The sequence below is a fragment of the Manis javanica genome, chromosome 4 (genome assembly GCF_040802235.1).
Source record: "Manis javanica isolate MJ-LG chromosome 4, MJ_LKY, whole genome shotgun sequence".
Classification (NCBI taxonomy): Eukaryota; Metazoa; Chordata; class Mammalia; order Pholidota; family Manidae; genus Manis; species Manis javanica.
This window is the reverse complement of record NC_133159.1, coordinates 167,826,446-167,844,105: the sequence shown is the minus strand read 5'-3', so window position 1 is coordinate 167,844,105 and position 17,660 is coordinate 167,826,446. Positions and strand designations below refer to the sequence as shown.

At 54.4% G+C, this 17,660-nt stretch overlaps 1 protein-coding gene across 1 annotated transcript in view; it reads left to right on the top strand.

The window, feature by feature from the left end:
• Positions 1-12,034: 12,034 nt before the first annotated feature.
• The window catches only part of WNT3 (Wnt family member 3), a 48,002-nt gene continuing 42,376 nt past the window's right edge, over positions 12,035-17,660 (top strand). Inside the window, exon 1 of the mRNA XM_017647509.3 lies at positions 12,035-12,274. Coding sequence (XP_017502998.1) covers positions 12,195-12,274 — 80 coding nt within the window. The 5' untranslated portion in view covers positions 12,035-12,194. The remainder of the gene's footprint in view (positions 12,275-17,660) is intronic.

The following is a 17,660-nucleotide window of genomic DNA, read 5'->3' as shown; positions in this document are numbered from 1 at the left end:
CTCCACTGGCAATCCTGCGGGAAGCAGGGCTGCCCGCCGCCCTGAGCAGCAGACAGGTGCATGAGAGCAGGTGAGCCTCTGGCAGAGTGTCCTTGGAGCTCATACAGAAGCCAGAAAGTCTAAAATGACTGCTTCATGAAGCAACTGAAATTGCGGGCTGTTGTCAGCAGGGCCCAAGAACGCAATGCTGAAGGAGCCCTGACTAGAAAGCTCACACTGACTCAGATAAAATCCACCGGGGCTCCAGCCCAGCTGCCTAGGCAGAGGATGCCTTAGCCTTGTTTACTGACAGTCCCTCTACCAAGTGCACCGTGCATGTCCCCCAGTTGACATCTTTTGATTGACAGCCAGGACCTGGGACACTTGAGTCCTTGTGTTGCCAACAGCCCTACCTTCTATTTACTTTCAGGTGGTGTGATGGACTCCTCATGGAAAGGGGTGCAGTCCCTGACCAGGCTCAAGGGCACTGTCCCCAAGAGCCAAGGAACAGCCTAGAGGGGCCTGTTCCCACTATGAGATCCGTGCCAAGGACCAGGGGCCAAAGTATAGGTTGGGAGACTCAGCAGCTCCCCAGCCAACTCTCATCAAGTGCCCTGTTGAGGATTCCTAGACACCAAGACCCCCCACCCGATGCCCCCATGGCCCACCCAGAGCCAGCACAGCACTTCCCATGGATGTGCCATGTTAGATTCTCTGGTCTCCCACCCCCGCCTGCCCTTGCCAGTGCTCTGGGGCCCTGACTGGTGAGTTGCACCCCAGAGGTGGCTGCAGCCTTCTGGTGGCCAGGACCACAGCCTTCCGGAGTCCTCTTCCACTGCTCTGTATTCCAATCTCGGTCATGCATAACCCCCAGGAGCAGGGGTAGGGTTGGGGCGAAAGGGGCTTTCTCCAGGCAGCGGCAGGGGGCGGGGCCAGGGGCTCCCCTAACTGCAGAGGCTAGCCTTACACACCCAGCAACACATGTCCCCCTTTATGGCCCGGCTTTCTCTCAGTGCTTAAAGGCAACTGTGAAAAGAGCAGGCCTGATTCTAGCTGCCTAGCCGTCTCCTGGCAACAGGCCTGGCAGGAGGTCTTTCTTTCTCCCCCCCATCTCCCCTCTCTCCTCCACCACCCCCCTCTCTCCTTTCCCCCCTGTGTCTTGTGTTGTGTATCATTAAAACTTCCCTCCCAGCCACTTCGCAGCCAACAAGCAGGCCCTTCTGGGGCAGCTCAGCCAGCCGGCCCTGGGAGTGGGGGCTCCGCAGGGTCAAGCCCCCAGAGACGAGGCTTTGTGTTCTGGAACTGAGGCTTAAACTCAATTTGGCAACCTTCGGCACGTTCAGGAGGGGCATCCCCTGGACGCCCCCACTACCCCCACAGCCCTGGCCCGGCACCTCTCCCTCTCTCCCCCCTTCCCTCCCTCTTGGGTCCCAGCCTCTTCTTTTAGTGCTGAAAGCCTGCCAGTAGTGCCACGGGGCAATGCCCAGTCTTGCTAGGGTTGGATCCAACTCCAACCTGTCACCTAGAAGGACTAGACTCTGCTGAAGGCGGGGACAAGCCCAGCCAGAGGCCAGCACCTGGCTCTGGCCCAGTGTCCTGGTCTGCCCTGAAAGGGGCAGGAATACAAAGGGTCATGGGCCACAGGGATCATGGAGAGGCAGACCCTCCAAACCCAAAGGACTCTTCATTTGGCCACTTCAATCTAGAGGGACACTGACACCCAGAGAGGGTAAGTGCTTTGCCCAGGGTCACACAGCCAGTCAGGGGGAAGCTGGGGCTGGAACCCTGGCTTCCGGTCTCCCTCTTCTGTGGCTCTTTACACTCCTCATAGAAGGGAAACAGGTGGTTCTCTGAAACAGATGCACCTTCTGTGCTCTGACCTCTTACCTCAAGTCCCTCCACCACCCCATGCAGAAAGCTTCTGTCAGGCCTGGACTAGAGGGATGACCCAGGACCTTACCCAGCATCTCTGGACAACGGGGAGACAATTAAGTTTCCTTCTCCTCCCTTCCCCCCACCGCAAGTATCTGGGCTACAGAGGCCTGACGCTGGGCCACCCTGTCATCCAACCCACTCATAAGGCTGGATGGGTGGCCCCAACTGTATCTGATACCTCAGGAGAGGGTCAATGCTGGGAGTGAATTTCAGCTCTTGGGAGGGTGCCCTCCGGTTCTGCCAGCTCCAGACTAACTCACCTCCATGGCTCCTGGCCAACCAGCAGGTGTGGGCCACCAAGAAGATGCCCTGACCACACAGGCCGGCACCCTGCCTGCACTCAGCTCGTGGGGCCCAGGATCCAGTGCTTTCCAGGCTCCAGGTATTTCCATGGCACCTTCACTCCATAGCTGCATGCAACCTGTTCTGTTACTTTCTTCACACTTGTCTTAAAATTGATTCCCTTTGTTCTTAACAACTTCAATTAAAAAGGAAACAGATTACTATGATATTCAACAGTGTGATTTCATTCTAACCAGATATTATGGCCACTCAAAGGCTCTGAATGTGTGACCTTCCCTATTAGAAAGGGGTCTTAGTAAGTGTTGTATTAGCACCAAACAGATTTTCTTCTTGATGATATTCAAAAGGAGTGAAGGAGAATGGAATAAGGAATATGAATAAATGAGCTTTCTCATTGTATGATTCAGTTATTTAAAACCACACTTCATCTCATGGGGCATCCACCATCCTCTTCAGCCTCTGAGAAACATTACTGTCAGCCATGGGAATGTTCGAAATCCAGCCTTTGGCCAAACCATATTTCAGACTTTCTTAAATTCTGGAGCAGAAATTAGAGAAGATAATAATGAAATAAAACAAAATATTTTGGTTTCACCATGTTCTCTGATTTGGGATTCAAAAAAACGATTTTTCATCTTAGTATCCCCCACCCCCAATGTGCAGAACAAAAAGGAGGTCTGGGGAGGGCCAAGGTAGGGGAAGGTGAAGAGGATACAGGGAAGGAAGACTTCCAGGCCCAGCAGTACAGGAGAGCTGGGAACCTCATCATTGTCACCATTGGCCCTCAATCTTTAAAAGGTCTGGACAAGATTGCCTTTTGTGGGGGGTGGGACAATAGCATTTTTTATCTACTATATGTTCTCAGGCTTTTTGGGCAAATTATCCCATTGAACCCATTTAGGATGCCCATTTGCCAGATAAGAAAATAGGTACACAGAGATCTAAATGACTTGCCTGAAGTCATAGCTAAGCAGTGGGAGGAGCCAGGATTTGAATTGTTCTAAAGCAGGACTTGCCTGGGGTTGCTGGATTCTCAGCATTGTTGCTAGAGACCCAAATTTTTTCTCTCCTCACTCTGTTCTTCCTTCTCTAGTCAGAATGATTTGTTCTTCTGGGGCAATTTGAAATTGAAATTGTTCTGTCTGAGCACAGAGCCCATGCTATCCCTACAGCATTATTCTGAGACTTCCCCGCAACCCGAGGCTATCTGACCAGTGGGGACAGAATTTAGGAGATACTGGTCCCCCAGATAAAAGGGTGAGGCTGATTCTCAGAGGTCTGAAAATGGTGGCCGGGAGGCAGAACGTGGCCCTCTGTGCCCAGACAAGACTTCCACCAGCCTTGGGAGCAGCCCCCTTCAGGAGCGCTATGTGGGTGCGTGAGAACCTGAGCGAGCTAGCAAACGCGGGGCTGAGATCACGGGTGGAGGAGAGACAGAGGAAGGCAGGCAGCTGAGATGCAGCCTTGTTTCTTTTTTTCAAATGGAGATCTAATTCACACACCATAAAATTTGCCATTTTAAAGTGTACCACTTAATGGCTTTAGTATATTCAATCACACAACTATCGCCATTATCTAATTCCAAAACATTTTTGTCACCTCTGGAAGACGCTTGTACCCATCAGCAATCAAGCTGCAGTTCCTTAAGGAAAAGGCAGCACCCAGTGAAACTCTATTCTGAATTAATTCTTTTTTTTTATATCATTAATGTACAATTACTTGAACAACATTATGGTTTCTAGACTCCCCCTATTATCAAGTCCCCACCACATACCCCATTACAGTCACTGACCATCAGCGTAGTAAGATGCTGTAGAGTCACTAGTCTTCTCTGTGCTATACTGCCCTCCCCGTGCCCACCCCCCACATTATGTGTGGTAATTGTAATGCCCCTTTCCCCCCTTATCCCCTCCCTTCCCACCCATCCTCCCCAGTCCCTTTCCCTCTGGTAACTGCTAGTCCATTCTTGGGTTCTGTGAGTCTGCTGCTGTTTTGTTCCTTCAGTTTTTGCTTTGTTCTTATACTCCACAGATAAGTGAAATCATTTGATACTTGTCTTTCTGTGCCTGGCTTATTTCACTGAGGATAATGCCCTCTAGCTCCATCCATGTTGTTGCAAGTGGTAGGATTTTTTTTTCTTCTTATGTCTGAGTAGTATTCCACTGTGTATAGGTACCACATCTTCTTTATCCATTCATCTACTGATGGACACTTAGGTTGCTTCCATTTCTTGGCTATTGTAAATAGTGCTGTGATAAACATAGGAGTGCATATGTCTTTTTCAAACTGGGCTCCTGCACTCTTAGGGTAAATTCCTAGAAGTGGAATTCCTGGGTCAAATGATATTTTTAGTTTTAGTTTTTTGAGGAACCTCCATACTGCTTTCCACAATGGTTGAACTAGTTTACATTCCCACCAGCAGTGTAGGAGGGTTCCCCTTTCTCCACATCCTTGCCAACATTTGTTGTTTGTCTTTTGAATGTTGGCCATCCTAACTGGTGTGAGGTGATATCTCATTGTGGTTTTAATTTGCTATTCTGGATTAAATTAAATTTAAGCCCCATCTCAGCCATGCACCCTTTCTTTTGTTGTCCCCACCCCCCAAGCTCATCTCAGAGTGAGCCTCCCCTAGTTCCAGGCTCCAAATGCAACCTCACCCCAACCCATACTAAATCCTCAAACCAAGAAGAAGAAGCCTAACCAGCACTTAAAATAAGGCAACTCAACTTGTAAATCAACCACCCACACTTAATCTAGCTGCCCTGTACCAGACCCTGTGGACAGCCAGTTAGATTTCAGCTAGAAGGACTTTGGTTGCAAGTAACAGCCTGAAGTGGCCGAATCAACTAGAGAAATACATTATTTCACACAAGAAATTACGAAGCAGGGGTGTCAGAGACCAGATTCTCTCTTTCCCTGTGCTCTCTTCTTCCTCTAATGGTCTGCCTCATCCTCAGACAGCTTCCCTCAGGGTCACAGGATGGTTGCTGCAGCTCTATGCATCCCACCCAGACACAATGATGCCCCAAAACAGGAGAAAGGGACATTTTTTGGGGTTACATTTTAAAAGCCCAGAGAAACATTTCCTATAAATCCTTTTGCACCCACCAGCTGACTTCACCTCACATGACATTGGCCCAAACTGGTCCTATGCTTGCCTCCAAACCAATCCCTGGTAAGGGGAGTGGGTCCTTGTGATTGGCTTAGACCAACAGGGACTTATGTCTGAGCCTGATGTGGTGGAGGTAGATATCAGAACAAACTAGGACCTCTGACAATCTGGAGGAAAGGGTCATCAGCTGTGTGAGCCATGCTACAACTAAATAGAAGACTTTGCCTTCAAGAGGCTAAGAAAAGGCAGCTGACTGACATAAAAGAATGGAAGGGCCACTTACTGGTCACTTAACATGTCCCAGATGCCATTTCAGACACCGCAGATGTCATTCCACCAAACAGGCAACAGCTCTTTGAGGCAGGTATCATTGTACCCATTTTGCAGGTGAGGAAACAGGCTCAGAGAGACTAGGTAATGTGCTCAGTGCCACACAGTAAAAGGCAGAGCTGAGATTCATTGGAGTTGTGGTGGTGGCAAGAGATCTGGGCTCCAAGACAGCCACTCAGACAAAGGGTCTCCCCAGCCAGACATACGAAGTCCCATCAGGACTTATCTGGAAGCCAAGGTGAAGGAACAAAGGAGATGAGCTCTGCCAGGTATGGGGTAATGCCAGACAGGTACCCATGGTCTGCCCAAGGACCTTGCTACACCTGTCCCAGCCACAGCTGCCTGCTCCTGGGACCCTGCTGGTGAGGCAGCTCTGACCCCATTGCCAGCCCACTGGGCCCCCATCCATGTGCCCAGGCTCCTAGGACCTGTCCTGAAGTTCCAGCCGTGGCTGCTGCCAGCCGCACTGGTCTGTGGGAAAGAGAATTAGCTGGCAGAGCTCTGAAGGATACAAACAGGGTATGACAAGAAATTTCTGCACCATCTCCAAGAATAGTATTAGGCTTCTTCTATCCCATCTCCCCAATGTGTCCCCACAAAAGTCTTCCTCCCAAAACCCCTGAAATGGAAAGAACCTTCACAGATCTTATCTTGGTGTTAAAGGAAACATTCGATCATCTGATGGATGACTGTCTCCCCAGCGGACAGCAAGGCCAGAATCTGGACTGTTTGGTCACCAGTGCTCACCTCTGCTTTTCAGGGAAGTGCTGAATGAATGAGCCACCTCCCGTGAACACAGAGCCCCCTGCTGTGGTGGCAGTGGAGAGGGGTCATTAAAGGCCCAGGCTCCTTGAAGATGGGCCATTCCTCTACAGGAGCACAACCCCGGGCTTGGCCCACAGCAGGCACCAATGGATGTTCGTGGGTGACACGAAAAACAAACCCTTTCCTGCCTGTGGAGCCAGAGTGAAGGGGGCCCTTGGCTCGGCGGGGGTTGGGGCCAGAATAAAACAGGGATGGCTCCTGGTCTGCATCCAGGGCTTCCCCCTCTCCTCTGCCTGGTGGTGTCCCACCTGCTGCGGAGTGGAAGGAAAACCCAGGGGCAGCCGTCCTAACCAAGAGAAACCACGTTAGCCACACAGAGTGCCATGCAGAGCACTGGCTCTACTTCCCCTGGCAGGAACTGACCGTGAATTAGAGCCCCGAGGAATGAAGGAGGATGGAGGAAGGCTGAAGAGGAGGAAGAAACGAAAGGAGAGGGAGGGAAAGGGGCAGAAGGAGGTCATGCAGCCTGGGACCACCAAGCCCCAGGTGCCAAGGGGCGGCCAAACCCTGGGCTCACCCCACGGTGGGCAGTGCCAATGTTATCTGAGAGGGAGGCAGGAGCCAGAAAGCAGAGTGGGCTAGCTGGGGTGATCAGGGAGCGCTAGCAGCCAAATCCACTCAAGATGAGGACGCTGAAGGTCCATGAGGAGCCCAGACCTGAGACAGCAGTCCTGCCATCTGAGGCTCAGCCCCTGCCTCCTCTCCCTTCCTCAGCCAGTCATCAACAGTGTTTATATGGGGCCTGCTATGTGCCAGACCCTGCTCTGGTGTTGGGGTCTCAGCAGTCCCACAGAATTTAGGTTTTAGAGTAAGAAACAGTTTAACATTAAGTGAGCAACAACAGACATACTTGGTATGTAATATATGTAATTTAAGATCAATGTTATAGGGTATGCAGAAAAGCAAAGCAGAATAAGAGGCTGGGAAGGTCAGAGCAGGGGAGCAGCTAAGGTATAGGGGTCTCTCTGAAGAGATTTTGGAGGGGGCTATCTCCAGTTGGGATGTCAGACAAGATTTTCCTGGATAAATCCTTCTGGAGGCGGCTCCTGCTTAGCTGCAGCTGACTGGGGCAGGAGGGGCAGCACAAGAGGGCAGCTTGCCTCAGCCCTGAAGAGGAAAAGAAAGAAACCCAATATTTATTACTCACTCTAGTGGTGGGGCAGTCTGTCAGTGCCACTGTCATTTAACGCTGAGGACTCCCTGTGAGATATAAAGCATTATCCGCGCCTCCCAGGGAAGAGAGGAGGTTGAGATAACAGGCAGTGGGCCAGTGGCGCCCCTCCATGCTTTCTACGGCTCCCTCCCTCCTAAAGGACTTTGACCCCAAATCACTTTCCAAAATGCCCTTGGGAAACTGGAGATGACTAAGACATGAGAAACTACTGTGACAAGGAGATCCTCACATTCCCACAGGTGGAACCTGTGACCTTGGGGTGCGGGTGGGCCAGGCTAGAAAGGACTCGGTGACATCACCCTGCAGTTTGCGGCTTCCTGTACATATCTAGATACAAGGCTGAGGAGGCCGTATGGTTCCCGTCTGGCGGTGCCCAGGACTGTTAGCTGGGAACCTCACATTAACTGGGTCTGCCTGCCCTCCCAAGGGAACCACCTGGGTGGGGAGAAGAGAGGAGCCCCAAGCCACAGTGTATCCGCCAGTAAACTCCAGGATTGACATGTAGATTAAGGGTATTCACTCAGGAGGACGCCTACTTAAACGGGATCCCCACAGATCTAGCCTGCTCACCAACGGAGGCCCCAGCGGGGCGGGGCCACCTTCTCCACCCGCCTAAAGACTTCCTACCTTATCAGCACCGCCACTAAGGGGCGCCCCGGAGTCGGGAGAAGGAGAGGCTGGCAGGCTCCCGGCATCCTTGGGTGTTCCGTTGACATAGGTTGGTCACCTGTGTGATTACTCTGTGTAGGCTTCCGGCATTTACAGGACGCTGCATCTATGCTGGGCAGTTTCAATAAATCTTATTCAATTAATTCCTGTGCCCATCACCCACACTATGGACTGCCAGCCTCCAGATTGCCCTCTGTGGTTGTCCAGCCTTCTAGTGGTCTCCAAGGAGCTACTCTGCGGCTCCCATAGCTCTTAGAAGAAAGTTAAAAGCCTCTCTCTCCAAGGGAGAGACTGTGGGCCCCCACAAGCCCCCTTGGTGCGGTTCCCCGCGCGAGTCCCGTCGTTTTAGGCCTTTGGCCTTTTAGCACTTGCTGCTTCCCTCGCCTGCGGCAGCTTCGCCCTCCATTCAATTTCTCCTAGTTGGTCTGGGTGCCTGGCTCCTGGGCCCCAGCAGCCCTAGGGCATATTTCCAGCAAAAATGAATCACACCGTGCGTGATCGGAGATTTCCTCCGCCCTTCTCGCTACAGACCGGCACTCCCCTGCGGGCGGGCGGGGGCCTGGTCGCTGTATTCAATGTCTTGGCGGTGCCTCCGCAGGAGGCCGGGTCAGAGCGACGCTGAATATCCAGCTGCTGACTGGGTGCCCCGGAGGTGTGCACATCAAAAGGAACCTCGGGGCAGCTAGAAAGGTAGGGGCGGGACGGGGACGGGCAGTCACTCGGCAGGTCTAAGGTCCCTGGTAGTCACACGCACAACACAAGTGCTTCCCACTTGCCAGCCCACAGCCTCCAGGCCCTGGCCCTCCCCACCTTCTTTGCCTTCTTTCTGGAGACCACCCTCCCATTTAGGGCGGAGGCCTCAGGGACCACCGCGCGGACGCCTCCACCTCACCCACACTGCTGGCCTTGCAGTGACTTTAACCCTTTTCTCCATCCAGCGCAACTCTCACTGTGGTTAGGGGTGTTTAATGGACGGTGTTTCTATTTGTGACACGTGGTGCGGGGACAACCTCTCCCTCTCCGTCGGGGACCATTCCAGTGTTCCCATGGGCAGCGCTGGGGTTTGGGGGTGGGCAGGAGGGAGGAAATTAAGCCTGTGTTGAAGGAAAGACACCTGGCAGGGGAGGAGAAAGGGCTCAGGAATCCCCTCCTCTGAGGAGCTTTCATGTCGGGGAAATCCCCACACAGAAGTCCATTCTCCGGGGCACAACTGCCGGGCGCTAGGAGGTTCCCACCCCGCCCCTTCCTCTTTGCTTCTTTAGGCTCTGAGGCCGGCAAAAGTCCGGAATCCTGATGTCCTCGCCTCTCTTCCGCTCCCTGGCTGGTGCTCATGACCCGGGTCTCCCCATGCTCCAAGGCTTCCTGGAGGAGGCATCAGATACACATGGCCCTTTAGAGAATGCCCATCTTGCCTACACTGTCCAGGGCTACTGGCTGGGCATGTCTCAGCAACCCCCAGCCCACCAGCAGCCTTGGGGACCTTTTGCCCCCACCTCCTAGGGCTGGCACCTGTGGAATCTTGGGGCCCTGAAATGACCTCAAAGGTCATCTAGTCCAGCCCCCACCTCTCGGCCACACTGAATCTTGGTGTCTTGGTGGCCAGGGAAGGTAGGCTTCTTCAGGTCTCAGAACAACTATATGGCTGGGGAGCCCCCCTACGCTGTCAGGCAGAGTTTGAGCTCCAGGAGGCACCTCTGATCAGAAAACCAGCTGAGAGCTCCTGCTGGGTGGGACAGAACTCTGGGTAGGACTTCGCAGGCCACGAGGGGTGTGTATGGGCAGCCCTCTATCCTAGAGTCGGGGCCCTGGAGCTCTGCAGTCAGGGACAATGGTAAATGCAATGTGACCTCCCCTTTCCAGATGAGTCAGAAACAAGGCACCCCAGAATCAGCCTACCGTGGGGACATCGCTAAAGGTCCCCATCTCCGCAGCCACTGTTCCTGGGCAGGTTAAGGGCCTTTTCTTTGCCTGGCTTACCCTTTCCCTGTCAGCCTCGCCACTTCCCCCTCCCTCCCCTTCTCGGTCCTCGGGCCCCTCGGTTAGTCTCCCTCCCTCTCGGTCTCTCTGTAGGTCTCTCACTCTCTCTCACTTCACTTGGTCTCTCTCTTTTCTCCCCTTCCCTCCTCTCTTTCATCTCTCCCTCCACCCACCGACCAGGCTAGGAACGCTGCAGAAGCCCCGACAAGCCCAGGCAGCTCTCCCGACCCCTGGTGCCCCCGGGCCAGTTCCAGGAGCTCCCGCGCCCACAGCAGCCATGTGCGGAGAGGGTTCTTGGGATGGGCAGGGGCAGGGGGTTTGAGTTGTGGGCACAGGAGGCCCAGATCACAGGGCAGAAATGTCTGGCCCCCTGGCATGGACCTTCTCCAGCTATGCCCCCCCCACCTGGTGGAGTGCCCACCATCCCAGGCCTCAGCAGAACTTAGGGGCTGCTCATACCACACCCCTTCTGCTGCAGCTCCCTGAACAGCTGCCCTTGCCCCCTGTCACTGGCCTTGCATTTTTTGCCCCTAGGCCCTGGGCTGTTCAGGGTTCCGGGTATCTCTGGGAGGCTCAGGTGGCCCAGGAAGGGGGTACTGGGGAGGCAGGCTGCCCAGGTGACAATGGGCAAGCCCCCCAAGATCTGGCCTCCATCTCAGCACCAGTCAGGAGTGAGACCTAATTCCTTGACTCTGGAGAGGGAGAGGACAGAAAACCCAGGGGGCCCGGCAGGACTCCTTTCCTGTGGTGACAGGTGAAGTATCTTGTATTTGGTGTCCACCCAGGAAAAGCGGTTATCACCAAATCCCAGGTTGGAGCCCAGGGCTTCAGGCAGGGAGGGGGGCCTGGGGAGTCGCAGTTCGTCGGAGGCCCCCAGCGGCTCCCTGCTGCGGCTGCGGCATTTCACCTGCCCCAAACGGTTCATTCACAAGATCCAAATGGGACTGAGGGTCGGCCTTCTAACGGGAGCTGGAGACTGAGCCCGAACCCTTCCAGGAGGAGAAAGTGACCCGACTCCGCGAGCAGGAAATGCAACTGGCCGCTGGTGTCAGTTGCAGGAAATGCAAAGGCAGCAGGAGGTCCCGATACCGATCTGATCCCTGACAAAAGACTCAAATGACACTCGGCTCCGTCCCCCGGCGCCGCCCGCAGCCAGACCTATGAGCCTCCACGGACCCTTCTGAGCGCCTCTCGAACACCGGGGAAGAGACCTCCTGCGGCCGGGTCGAGTGGCCGGCGGGCTACGGGGCTCGGGAGGCTGGAGGCTGGGAGGGGTTGCATTTCCCAACCCCTTCAGAGACCATCGGATCCTGTCCTGCCCGAGCGAGGCATCAGGAAACATCCCTGTGCTTTCCACTCTCGATTTCTCGTGCGCCCAAGTCCCAAGGGGTCACCGTCTCCCTAGAGAAAAGGAACCACCCATCAATGCCCACGCCAACCTGGCACCACGTGAACGCCCCCTTCAAAGCCCCGGCTCCCTAAACCTGGTTGGCTGGGGGCCGCGGCGGTCCTGGGCCAGCAGAGGGTCTAGCGTGCCGGGTCCCCCCAAGTTCCCACTTTGTCCGGGGCGCGGGCTTTGCCCAAGTTTGCCGGGCGATGCCCTTCCCGGAGCCCGACTCGTGGGCCAGGCGGGAGGGGCGCGTGATTGACAGGCTGAACTACAGACTCATCTCTTACCTTAGGCCGCGGGCGCTGATTGGCTGCTCGCTGACATCCTCAAACCCGGCTGCTCCGCGCTGGGCTCGGGAGGGGGGCGGCTGCGGGTGGAGGTGCGCTTCTGACAAGCCCGAAAGTCATTTCCAATCTCAAGTGGACTTTGTTCCAACTATTGGGGGCGTCGCTCCCCCTCTTCATGATCGCGGGCAAACTTCCTCCTCGGCGCCGCTTCTAATGGAGCCCCACCTGCTCGGGCTGCTCCTCGGCCTCCTGCTCTGTGGCACCAGGGTCCTCGCCGGCTACCCAATTTGGTGGTAAGACTCGCCTCTTGTCTGCCCGCGGCCCGATTTCTCCGCCGAGTCCGGGGAGGTGGGGGCGGCAAGCGGCGGGGTGGGCCGCAGCAGGGCGGGGGCTCCTTTCTCCTTGCCTCCCCCCAGCCCCCTACTCGCTCACCCCTCCTGGATTTTCTGCTGGTGTCGCCTTCAGAATCCAACTCCTGGCTTCTCTGATAATCACCATTTTCCCTGCTACTCGCTGCAGAGGCTGGAGGACTTTACCCGTCTCAGAAGGTCTCTTATCCTTGGATCCTAGCTCTCTACCCGTCCCAATCTGGGGGACCTGAAGACCCTCCATTTGCTTGCAATTGGGTTTCTGGAAACCCAGCGCTGTCCCCGGGGCCCAGCCACTCCTCTTCTCCATTTTGGGGTCTTCATGAGCAAAATCATCCTGTTCCTTCATTGCCGCCCCCACCTCCACCGGCGCCTCCATCAAGAGATTTCCCCACAATAACCCGCTTTTGCCGTCATACTGCAGACCCCAGTGGCTTCGGGGATCCCTGGGGCAGGGGAGTGGGGGGGGTTTCATCAGATTCTCCCCACTCTGCTCTAGATTAATCTTGAGCCTTAGAAGTGAATATGGTATTTGCTGATCCGAGATGCCATTGAATTCAGATTTTATTCATTTCTTGCTTGTCCATCCTGGCAAAAGGGGTGGTCTTGAAAATGTAGTTGCTTGGGAGGGGGTGGGTTTGTTCTTTGACCTCAAACCCAATTCTCCATGTCAAATTCGTTCCTTTTGGAAAACCGAGGACAGAGGAGAAAGGGAAAGAGGGAAGAGAATTCTGTCCCTCAGAAATGCAGATACAAAAGACATTTTTAGTAAATAAGGCTGGGAAACCGGGCGCAGTGTTTGTGTGGGGGGTCTGCATGTATGGGGGACTGACGGGAATAAACAGCCCTCTGGAAGCCCTGGTTCTAGGGAGTCCCCTTGTTTTCCAAGCGGCCCCATTGCCCCCCGGCAGGTCCCAGAGGCCGGAGGGGAAAGACACACTGAAACCAGTTCTCTAAATTACACCCCGCCTCTCCCCAGTCTCCAGCCCCCTGCATTCCGGAAAACTTTAATTAAAGAATCTTCCCCTCCTGGACGCAGGAAAGCCTCGGCCTGGGGGTGGGAGGTGAGGAGGAAGAATTTGGGATCTGTGAGTAGGATAAGCTGTGGCCCCTGGGTGATAGAGAGGAGTGCCACCAGGCTGCGATGCCACCTGCATGTCCCCCTTTTCCTGCCTTGCCACCCTCTCCCCAGCCAGGGATAGGGAGAGCAGAGCCAGTGAGATTTGGGGGCCACACCCCAATCTGCCTCTAGTTGTTTGGGGGTGACAGCAGTTGTGTCTAGGTGTTTGGGGGCTTGGATGTGGCAGAAGCAGGGCATAGCCAGGGCTCTCTGGGTGCTGAGAGTTGCTCCCTGGACGTCCACCCAAGGGGAACCCAGCCCACCCTGCCCATGGCGTTGGGCTGGCCTGAGGCCTCCTGTACATAAAGAAGTCCAGGAGGTGGCTGGGGCCGCCCGGATTCCTGTTGTGGGCTCTGCTGGTTGGGGAAGGCCAGTGCAGAAACTGCCTCTCCAGCCCTTCATGACCCTCTTCCCACCCCACGCCATGCTGGTCTTTACCTTCACAGTGCCCTTGGCAGGGGGAGGGTGGGAAGAGAAGGCTTGGAGCTGCATAGGCTGCAGGGACAAGGAAGAGAGATCAGGGCCCCGTGCCCTATGAACTGGAGGGGTGCACTTCCTGGGGCAGTGGTGGTGGGAGTCTGGTGCGTGATAGTGTATCGGAGAGGATCTAGAGAGCGACCACCCAATAGGAAGATGTTGGAAAAGCCTCAAAAGCCAGGACATTTGCCCTAACGTAATACTGGACACATGGCTTGTTTGGGGGCTGAGATGGACAGGGACGCCGCTTTGTCTGAGCCAAGGAGAGAAGTGTGTGTGTGTTCTAGGTCCGTGACCCTAAGAGGATCCACTGTACACTAGTGTCTCTGTATGTGGGAGTGTTTGCCTGTAGCTGGGTGACTGTGGATGTGAACTCATGTGAGATGTGCCTGTGGGACCCACAGCCCGTCACAGGATACACTGTGTCTCTGCATACAAGTGTCAGCAAGTGGCTGATTCCATGATGTGTGTGTGAGAGAAAGTCTAGAAGTGTCTATGCCTGGTAAAGGCCAGCACCTGTGTCTGGTTGTGACACTGCATGACAGTGTTCCTGATGGGGCATACGTGTGTGTGTGTGTATGTGCACACATGCCTTCATGACAGTGTAAGAGGAAAGCCCCACAAATGTCTTTGTGCATGGATTTCAGTGATCATGGCCATGACCTGATTGTGCTTGTAAGTAGGAGTGTGAGGACTGTGTCTGGGTCTACCTCTGTGACCCTGTTTTCAAGTGACAGTGACAATGGCTGGACTCATGACTGTGGCTGTGTTTGCAGATATATGACCTGTGGGTGTCAGGGACATCCTAAGCTTGGGTGCTTGGTGGGCGCCAGTGGTTTTGAAGGGACATTATAGCAGGAGACAAAGGTCTAACAAGTTGCAAGGGGCACAGCTGATCTGGGATCCTAGACTCGGTGGTGTGGGACAAGGTGCAGAGGCTCCCCTGGCACAAACTCATCCTGCCTACCTGAGACCTGTGGTCAGCAGTCTGCGCCTCAGGCCGTCTGCCTTTGGTCTGGGACAGTAGAGTGGAAGGGCCTCAGATTCCTGCTCCCATTCTGCCCCCAGGGCAGTCAGATTCCAGGCCCTTTAGCATCTGAGCCCATCACAGCTTGCCTGCCCTTTGTGGGCCACCCAGATCACACATTCCCCAGGAGGGATTACAGGGGAAGTCAGGTAGCTGGGATTTCTGTCCATGCCACTCCTCAGGAAAGGCACTCCCACCCTGCAGCTGTACGGGCCGCAGCCCCAAGAGAAGGCAGACCAGGCGATAGCGCTAAGAGGCCATAGACAGAGGTTCATGGAAGAGCTGTGCTCAAAGGCTGCATAGCCAGGTAGTGGCAGAGCTAGGACAGGAAGCGGTGACAGCAGCAAGATTTCTATAATTCTTGTCAGTCCCAGCTAGCTCCTGGCAGAGGAACTTGTCTTTCTTCTCTTTCTTTGGGGAAATGGACTGTCTTATCAGGGCCCATCTAGGGTCTGCTACAGTCCAGGTACCTGATGAGAGGCCCGTGGTGGGGGGTCAGGAGCACACCCTGCCTCTGTGGGACCCACTGACCTGGGCCTGTTGCTCATCTCTCTGTCCAGGACTGTCGGCCTCACGGCTTGGGTGAAGGTGTTGTGCAGAAGTCAAGGGCAGCGACCTGAGAAATAAGACGCCTGACCTCTCTTCCCGCCATACTGGGACCTATTCCTCTCCTTAGGCGCCCTAGGCCTTGCCTCGGTTTCCCTGTGTCAGAGGTCCTGCTGCCTCCCCCACCCACTCCCACCTCCACCTGCCTTTCAGAGCCTTGTGAACAAGTTCAGTCAAACCCTGTGGGGGTCAGTGGGCTGGGCCCGAGGAGGCACCTGGAGACTGCGGGGGAGGAAGGCCCCGGGCCAGGTGTTAACACTTGTAACAGGCAGGAATTACAGCTGGCTGGGGCTGGGGCTGGCGAGGAGCTGAGCTGGCTGGAGGCTGTGATCCCACAGACAGACAGACAGACAGATGGGCAGATACCAGATCGGATGGCCAGGCTTTAACCGGGTGGTCTCCCTTCCAGGGCAGGCCTTTCTTTCCCTGGGGCGATGTGGCAGTGAAATTAATCCAGGTCTCTGGGAAGTGAGTTAACAGCCCTCCTGCCCTTGTGGGTGGGGCTTGCTGTCCACGGGGAGCAAAATTGGTGGCTGATCTGTTTGTATTCTTCTGATGGGATGGCATGTGGCTCAAAAAAAAAAAAAAAACAGGTCAGATGTTATAATACCAGGAGACTGGAGCTGAATTATGTTTTTGGAAGAACCTGCTTTAGTGGACAGAGGGCGGCAATAGTCAGTGAAAATTCTCCCAGTGTCTCAGAGAATTTTATCAACAGCTCCTGGGCCAAGAGGGGAGCCCCTGGTAGAGTCTGGGCTCTGAGCACACCCCCACCCCAGGGATCCCAAGGGCCTCAAGTCTGGTACAGCTGCCCGGTGGGAAGACCTTTTTCAGGGAGGCCCAAAGAGACAGGAGCTGGACTATGGTGCCAATTCTTCTATCAGGCACTCTCTGTCTGTTCCCTCCCTGCGGCTTCCCCAGTGGCCTCTGGCCTCTAGTGGCTTGCTCAATCATTGATGAAGTTGGAGAAACTGAGGCAGAGAAGACTCTAGGGAGAAATCCCCAAAGAACAGACTCAGCTAAGTACGCATCTCCCATCCCACTCACTACAGAACTTAATGCTAATAACCCTAAGTGGTACTTGGGCAGATGTAGGATCTAGAGGGTGATATGGACAGGAGGTATGGCAAGGAAAACCTTGGGTTTTGGCTATACTCTGAATAGGTCTCTCTTTGTTCAGGGCAGGAGTCAAGGTACCTGGGGTCGGAGCAGGAGACATGACTTTCTCAGAGGAGGATGTAGCAGACCCTTCCAGGGAGACTGGGAAAGTGGAAGATCTTTCTGGCTCAGAATGTGATGAGTTCAGTGGTTGAGGAGGACCTAGTCTTCTAGCCTTTTCCACCCACATTGCTATGAGCCACAGAGTCCTTCTAAAGCCACCGAGGAGGAAAAGACATCCTTTACCCCTTACCTCTAGTTGGAGGAGGGGGCATGCCTAACTCCCCACTCAAAGGTTAGGGTCATCCCGATATTACATCTATACATTCATGTCACCTTGTGTACCAAGAAGGGGTTAGAGCTAAGTGGATTGACCAGTGTTTGAGCTCTGAGTTTACCACCAACTGGCTGTGTAACCTAGGATGAGTCGTTTCCCTCTCTGTGCTCCTCCTGTCTTCCTCTGGCTTCATTTTCCTTGACACCTGGGGGATCCCTTCAGCCTCTTGGAGCCCACAGGGCTATGACAGAGACCTGATTCATTGCTGTGAAGCATGGAGTCCCAGTGGCCCCCGCCCACCCCGTGAGCCTGCCCGCTCCACCCTTTGCAGGCCCATTCAGAGTTCAGAGCCTGCCTTGGGAAGCCTAGTCCTCTCCTTCTGCAGCTCCATCTGACCTAAATCCCAAAGCTGCTTGCTTCAATACTTCCAAGACAGCCTGCTTGCACCTCCAAACCTCACTTACCCCAAACACTCATGTTCCTCTGGATCCAGGCTGCTCACATTCACATCTGGCTTTTTCATGTACTACTTGGGTAACCTAGGGCAAATTAACTGCTTAGAGCCTCAGTTTCCCCATTTGTAAAATGGAATAGTGATTACTTCTACTTCATAGTGTTGTGAAGATTAAATGACTGAATATATGTA